The 7,692-nt window shown below is 33.1% G+C and overlaps 1 protein-coding gene across 4 annotated transcripts; it reads right to left on the bottom strand.

Moving 5' to 3' along the window:
• Window positions 1-1,190: 1,190 nt before the first annotated feature.
• LOC105283795 (enhancer of mRNA-decapping protein 3) lies at window positions 1,191-5,392 on the bottom strand. 4 transcript variants are annotated; one of them, XM_011346841.3, is made up of 6 exons: window positions 5,370-5,392; window positions 4,668-4,830; window positions 4,228-4,481; window positions 3,837-4,003; window positions 3,481-3,741; window positions 1,191-3,346 (listed from the first exon to the last, which is right to left on the bottom strand). In XM_011346841.3, exons 2-6 carry the CDS (start codon window positions 4,820-4,822, stop codon window positions 2,753-2,755), a joined length of 1,431 nt encoding a protein of 476 aa, XP_011345143.1. In that variant the 5' UTR covers window positions 4,823-4,830; window positions 5,370-5,392; the 3' UTR covers window positions 1,191-2,752. The 4 variants fall into 4 exon arrangements, with proteins under 4 accessions (XP_011345143.1, XP_011345141.1, XP_011345144.1 ...); XM_011346839.3 differs by lacking the exon at window positions 5,370-5,392 and adding an exon at window positions 5,177-5,363; XM_011346842.3 differs by lacking the exon at window positions 5,370-5,392 and adding an exon at window positions 5,269-5,328.
• Window positions 5,393-7,692: the final 2,300 nt, after the last annotated feature.

Raw genomic sequence — 7,692 nt, 5'->3', positions numbered from 1 at the left:
CATACAACTCAATCGATCGATTGTATCATTAAAAATAGTACATTTAAAGATGTATATATATATATATATTTTTACTTAATTATATTCGAAGATGTTGTATTTGTGATTAGAAGAATTGTTATCGATTCACAGAAGTTAATTAGAATACTAGTGCACGAATTTTTAGCACATTGCATAGCGTGATACTCTATGCAAATTACGATACAATTGATTCATAAATTAAACGAGAGATTCACGTGCCTACAATATAAATCGAACAAAGATCATGCTACTGCAAGTATATATGTCGAATATTTGAGAAGTGTCACTAGAGATATACAATATTACCGCAAAAAATAGTGTAACTTAATATTTTAAAGAGTAGTCGCTATATCACAGTACGATTAAAAGTGATTAATCTATAAATAAACATAAAATTTATATATATATATATATTATATATGAGAGAAAATTACTAAAAAATTCCAGATTAAAATACATATTATAGATAATATAGTTTTTAATTGTATAGAGCATATGCAGTTCCTCTTACATTACTTAATCAATTTTTCAATATTTCCACAACTAATGAAATGGTCCGAATTTATATACACTCCGCCAATTGAAGCAGTTTTATAAGAGAGTTGAGTAGCAAAATATTTTTATAAGACACAGGTCCATCCGTGACTTGCATTTACAAAAATTGACAATAATTTTTATCTTACACACACCATCATCACAAACCTAATTACGTGTAGCTGTAGCTGTTCCGTATTGCAGTGATGATTATCATATATCATGTACTTTTAACTTATGACAGTGCTACGAATTTCCATGGACTGTAATGTCTACAAACAATGTGTATAATCAAATAATTCTAAAATTAAAGAAAATATTTTATATCTATCTAATATTATCTTTTATTATACATACAGTTATCTCCTTTTTTCTCATTAGAAAGGAAAGAGTATTCATCTGATAAAAAGGAAAGGGAATTCCGCTGTCTTGTACATTGTTTTTTATTTGGTGATCATTAATAGAGGCTAAAAAAAATAATTACAGATATCTTTTTATACATGTGTATGCGATATTAATTCAAAGATTAAATCATGATTGCCTTCTTTATGTAAATCATTATTACATATCTTTGGATTAACAATTAACATCGATAGAGACATATTAATCCATCTTTCGTTTCGTACGTTATTTTATCGTATGCATAAATTTTTGTAATTAGCATTTGCTATAAATTTAAATAATCAAGGGAAACATTGACAACGTTTCATGAAAATGGATATGTATTATATCTTCTTTTGCATGTTTAGTTCGTATAGACCATAAAATTTAACGTCTGCGAATAACTATGAGTTAGACATTCCTTTTATTATTACTAATTTATTTAAACACTTGCAATTATTATATTGGCGCTAGCTAATTATCAAGTCAAGAGCATAATTATCAATTGTTAATTTTAATAAATATCAATAACTCTATTTTACTTGATCATTTTTATGTATATTTTAAAATAAGTCGCTTAAAATGCAACGATGTGCGCACAGCATTTAGAAATGAACACCAATTATAGAATTATTTAATGTATCGATTTCATTCATAATATTAAGTGTGCAAGAAAACGTTGTGTTACGCAAGTTTCTAAAAGTACAATTATATAAATGTATGATCGTCGGAAATACATATCATATTTCGCTAAACTGTTATTTGAAAAAAAAAGAAAAGAACAATACAAAAGGAACACAATGCAGTATAGATATAACGCTTTAGATGACTCGTATAGTGTTGTAATAGTTTCACTATACTTTTGTATCGTTATTACGACCGCTGCGCTGGAACACAGGTGATGCTGAGAACATAGTAGGAGCTTACTGGAGAACAAAACTGCGGATGTGCGTGAAGGGATAAAACTTTCGTCACTAAATTTAATGAATTGTGTATTAAAAATGTATGTTAATTAACCGCGCGTGCGTTTCGCAAATTCCTTAACGATTACATAAATAGTACGTTACAAATTATTAAAAACTGTACAGATTTTGTTTTTCTATACGTAAGCTTCTATTCAATTTTTCTCCTCGATACTATCAATTTTTCAAGTTTATAAGCTTTTATGCCATGTGTGTATCAACACCTTGTAGTGCTTTAAGATATATATATATATATACTTACAAAATTCTTATTATTTAAATTACTCGACGAAAATGAAGGCAATCCCATACAGTTACGAAAATCTATCGCGATTTAATTTTTACTATGTTTGAATGGTACGAGCTAATATAGAGCGGTGTAGGTTTTTATTTAAATATATCAAATATATATCAACGCGAGAGATCGCCGCGACATGGAACTGTATCTGTAAGGAAGTAATTTCTACTCTTCATTGACTACTTACTATATATTTAAAGCAGTAGAAAGTTTATTTTGTATATCTGACGCTAATGAAGCACACTGATTTTTCGTAGCTTCGACGAGATATCCTTTCGTTATTTCTAACGTGCCTCTCCACGTAATCAAAACACAATTTAGCTACAGGAGAACGGTACGCGTTACTCTATCCATTCTTACAATAATAATGTGAAAATTATAATAATCGACGACGCTCTAAAAGTTGATATCAAACGCCAAAATTACGTAACTTGTTCATCACTCGATCCGTGCTCCGGAAATGAAATATTTCCGTGTGTACAAGGCTTACAAATTACACGCGTGATTTTAAAATAAAATTAATTCAGAAAGACACGACGCGACACGTAAACATCTGCTAAGAGTTATTGGAATGTAGCGCGATTACGCTTTTAGATCCGAACGGCGATCTGTACGTGATTCCGATGTCGGAGTACACCCTGTTCGGCAACGCGAGATTGCACAGGTACAATCTGCCGTTGTCGACACTGTGTGACAATGGTAGGGCACCCACTAGACTGAATCTGCTCAGAATACCCGGTGTACCGGTGGCCGGCGGCTCGATAGCGAGAACGGGTGCCCGATTGGTGTTCGCCCACCTGGCTATCGGCGTGATCATTCGCGGCGAGTCCTCATCGCAGAGCGCCACGACTATCATGTCCACCAGCGACGGCAAATTCTTGACCTTAGTCTCTACTTTGTTCTCCGTCAGCCTGTACAGCGACAGCTCCTGCAGGAGGAACACGTCCTCGGCGTTCTCCACGAACACGATTGTCTTGATGCCGTGGCTGGACAACTGCCGGGCACAATTGATGCCCGCGGCACCGGAACGATGCGGACCGCACAGCGCGACCACGGTTGGCCACTGATGCGCGTTATTCGGATCCAATCGGTGACTTCCGCCCAGCAGTTGCAGGATGAGTTCGGCGCCGGCACGACCGAGAAGTTCAACCTTTCGCGGAGAATCAAGGCGATCAGAATAAAATAAAAGATATGAAAAATGAAATATTTAAAATCATTTCTAGCTTCTAGAATTATTTTTCTAGATTCAATTATACGAAATGATTATGCAAATATAATACACACCCTGCGTTCCCAACTCAAACCCAATCTATCTGCCGTGCCTATCAATTGCCGATGAAGATTAAGAGTGATGCTAGGAATCACCAAACCATTATCCGTGACGTATTCTTTTTCACCCGGACAAGGCACCACGATCTGTCTGAGCGCCGTAGGTTCGGATACGAGAATGTTCTCATCGGGTCGGTAAATAGCAGTGGTCCCCCGATTGTTCTCCGACTGTCGAACGATATCCGGCTTTAATGAGTTTATCTCTTGCCACACGGCCTGTAAAACAATATGATACAGTTTTTAAACTATTACAAAACTGTAATGTCTCAAGACGTAAATTAAATAATCTTTAAATTGTGATAATGATCAACCTGTTTGTCAAACAATGCCAAGTTCTTCTCGAAATCAAAGTCTTGCTGCAAAGACTGATCAATGGGGGTGCCGAAGGTATGCTCATCCCTCTCCTTTTGCTCCAGTGTTCTCTGCCTGTGAGTCAGTCTCTTCGGAATGGATTTATTGTTGGACGCGCTATTTTCAACTGTAATAGAACATATCTATTAACGTCATATGAATTTCAGACCTCGATTAGCAGAACCTCGACATTTCTCTCGACTCTTACAATACTGGGATCGCAAATAAGTGTATTCAATTTTTCGGGAAAAATTGAAACACTTTCTTAACACACCGCGATTGATCATTGTTTCAAACACGAATCTACATAAATTTTATTGCCAATATAAATTATGCATCCGCAGAGTTTACCCGAAGCAATTTTTCCATTTGGAGTTTGCTGCTCCAATTGCTGCTGGGTAGGTTCTACAGGCCTCTTAAAGTGCGTCTGTATCTGAGAAGTTCCCGCTTGAGCCGTGGATATGGAGACGCACTCCGATATTGATCGCCCAGCCTTCTTCGCGATTGGCTTTTTTACGATTACTTTACTTTGCGACTGGATGTCATTTATGTTAGCTCTTGCATCATCGGTTGATATAATCTCCACGTTTTGTATATCTTTCCCACTGTAAGTGATCGTACTTAAAACATGTATGCGCATAACACGTAATAGAACCAGATGTGTCCCTTCAATATATTAAGACTCGGACAGTAATTAAATATCTATTATTTATTAAATATTTATTTTTATTAAATATTCTGTTATTGCTCCATTATGATATCCTAGAAACAAGTTAAGACTGCAAACGTACCTCAAGTTAACAATGGAGGAGGTATGTGGTATGCCGTTGCAAAATGCTTTCGCCAGTGTCAGACTATTCTTGTTCAGATCAATGATTTTGCCTTGATACGTTCCAAGATCATCGATGCACTTCACAGAAACTGTACAACCCAAAAACTCAGACATTTTTCAGCCTGCAATTGACAGATAAACTACAGGTTTTTATGGATGTTATGAAATTAGTAGCAATTGCGCAATACGCAACGTTTCGAAAATAAAGATATGAATAAGCACAATCTCTTAATATCGCTCCAAAATATATAATTAATATTATAACTCGATAATTTCAAAAGCAAGTGTTAGGTTAAAACTGTGCAGCAACTGCTTGGAAATTACGTACCTGATTCAAGGAAGATAGAAATAAAAGTAATAAATCGAGAAGAAAACAAACTGCAATAATTAATGTAATTTAATTATTGCGGATTGCGGCTAAGAAATATTTATATTTTATTCCGCGTATATCAAAACGAATCGTCTCACCGTACGTTGACTTTTTCACATACGGGTGTATGCGCGATACGTGCTCACTCTAATATTTTGTTTTCATGCTGAGAATACTTAACACTTCGTACAATATAAATACTTATATGGTTGTACGGGTGAAAATGTTTGTAACTTTGATCAATAAACAAAATTTTCCCTCGAAAAATGCGAATATTATAAAGTTACGTGCTTGGACAATGCGAATATCGCGAATATAGACTTCCTGTCGTATTTACATTTGTTGTCTAGTACCACCGCCATCAGAAATCAAAGTTTTGAGGTTATGATGGAGAGTGTAACGTAAAAGAATGCATAAATTATATTGTTATTCAACGAGATTTTAAGAGATGCCTAACAGATAATAACATCAGTTTTAAATCTTTAGTAAATCCGCTATCGAAAGAATAAAGAAACGAAAACGTGAAAAATGATTTCCTTTACTTTTCACATTTCAAATTCCCGCCACTATTTTAAATTTAAATTTGAATTCGTATCTGAATTTAATTCAAACATTACAAAAAGAATATAAGACAAAATTAATGTAATAAAATATTATTTAACATACAGTAATAATCTAATCATTCGGTACAAGTTAGTTTAAACTTCTCAATTGTGTCTTCAAATCTGCTTAATATATTTAGCGTCTGATTGTGAGAGAACGATCATGTGTGATCATACACATGTTTACATATTATTTATACATCTTGTATCAGTTCAGATATTCGTATTCCTTCGCCGTGGTAAGATTTACTCACGATAATAGCGTAGTGATATGTTACCAGCATAAAGAGCTGTTTTAGCGGTAATAACAAATAATAAGTATATATATATGGATCTTTCTTTATACTTACATTAAAATCTCTACGCTTCAAGATGCAGCTAGGTAAGTCATCAGAAACAGTTGATATATTTATTTCCATTTAAAGATAAAATAATGTATAAAGGGCAAGCAATGGAGTACGGTAGAGATACCAGAAGCACGTAGAAAAGCACGATGTTTTGATTTATTTGTCGTGAGATGACATTTTATGTCATATATATGTGACATACAACGTGCAAAACGTTTAAACTTTTTAAGATCTTGCGAAAAAGGATTTTATAAGCATTTTTAATAATACGATTTATTACTGAAAGACAAGATTAGGGAAAAAAATTATATTTTTATGAAAGGATGTACACGATATTTTTATATTTATTGAATTTTTTCTGATCATGTTGCTGCAGATATTTAAAACGAAGCTTGGCATTCCATTCCTTCAACTATTTTTAATTGGTATAATATTTACTACTGTGATAACATGTATACAAGCGCGGAAGATCGGTCTACCAAAAATAAAACATATAGAGATTCGAATTTGGTTATCGTTTATCAAAAGATGTCGTGCCACGACACTATAATATCAGTATAATATTTTTACCAAAGATGACCTATTTTGATGCCAAATGCGAAATTGATATTGAAGTTCTCAAAACAATAACAACTATAAATTTACACAGTCATGACACACTCACACTTCAAAAAACAGAAATTAAAATTGATTATGCAGAATATAAAGTATATCACCTGAGAAAACTTCGATAACAGAGGTGACAACATTGTAGACCTCTGCACTGTGCTTGCCGGTTATTCAACTTTTCATAATTGATATGTATTCAAAGCATTATTTTGACTATTTGTATTCTATGAGGAATGTCTTTAAAATAGGAATTTATTCTTGGCAACAACTATTCAAACTATTGAAGCTCGAAAATGGTTTTCGTGTTGGGACGAGCCGGAATTTAAAGCAACATTTCCGGGAGGGTGGAAGTTCCTGACACGGATTTTGAGATTTTTTATTGTTTTCCTATGTTTTATTTTTTAGTTATCTATTTTTTACTTATTAGCTTTATTATTAGCTTTATTTATTACCGCATGGAGATGAATGTACACACATTATAAAAAGTAATGTCTTTTTATCGTATTAAACATATTAGTTATGACAGGATTTTGTCACAGACTGTAGCACAAAATTTGTTGATATTGCGGTAGTTTGTTACTTATAACTATTTCTGTTCTTAACAATTTTTATTTAGAAGATGTTAAAATTTGTTTTAGATAAGCAGAGTCAAGCATTATTATTTTACATACTCAGAAATAAATGCAAATCTTGATGATGTTATTAGAAGACGCTTGCGTCAAGTCGATTACCAGAAATACAGACTTCGGAAGTTACAAATAAGAGACAGAAAGTAATTACTTAAATGGGTCAGTGAGAGATAAAGCTAATGTGTTTATGCAATTGTATTATAAATATTTTTACACATAAACAGTTACTTATAATTAATTATTTATTAATGTTAATGTTAATGATAATTATATATATTATTAATGTTTACTAAATGTATTTATTACGAAGTATTCAATGTATGTTTCATTTTTGTACGTTAAATATTGATTTTATTTTACTACATTTTTTTAGTTAGTTTCACTTATTGTGTTTAGTATTAATAACGTTATTGACCACACAATGCAA

Source organism: Ooceraea biroi, chromosome 4 (genome assembly GCF_003672135.1).
Source record: "Ooceraea biroi isolate clonal line C1 chromosome 4, Obir_v5.4, whole genome shotgun sequence".
Taxonomy (NCBI): domain Eukaryota; kingdom Metazoa; phylum Arthropoda; class Insecta; order Hymenoptera; family Formicidae; genus Ooceraea; species Ooceraea biroi.
The sequence above is the reverse complement of the archived record's forward strand: the minus strand, read 5'-3'. Positions and strand labels throughout refer to the sequence as shown.

Coding starts and splice junctions, on each gene's coding strand:
- LOC105283795 (XM_011346841.3), bottom strand. CDS start 4,822: ATGTCTGAGTTTTTGGGTTGTACAGTTTCTGTGAAGTGCATCGATGAT. Junction 3,742..3,836: donor TGGCATTGTTTGACAAACAG/GTTGATCATTAT, acceptor ATTGTTTTACAG/GCCGTGTGGCAAGAGATAAA. Junction 3,347..3,480: donor GTTTGAGTTGGGAACGCAGG/GTGTGTATTATA, acceptor TCTCCGCGAAAG/GTTGAACTTCTCGGTCGTGC.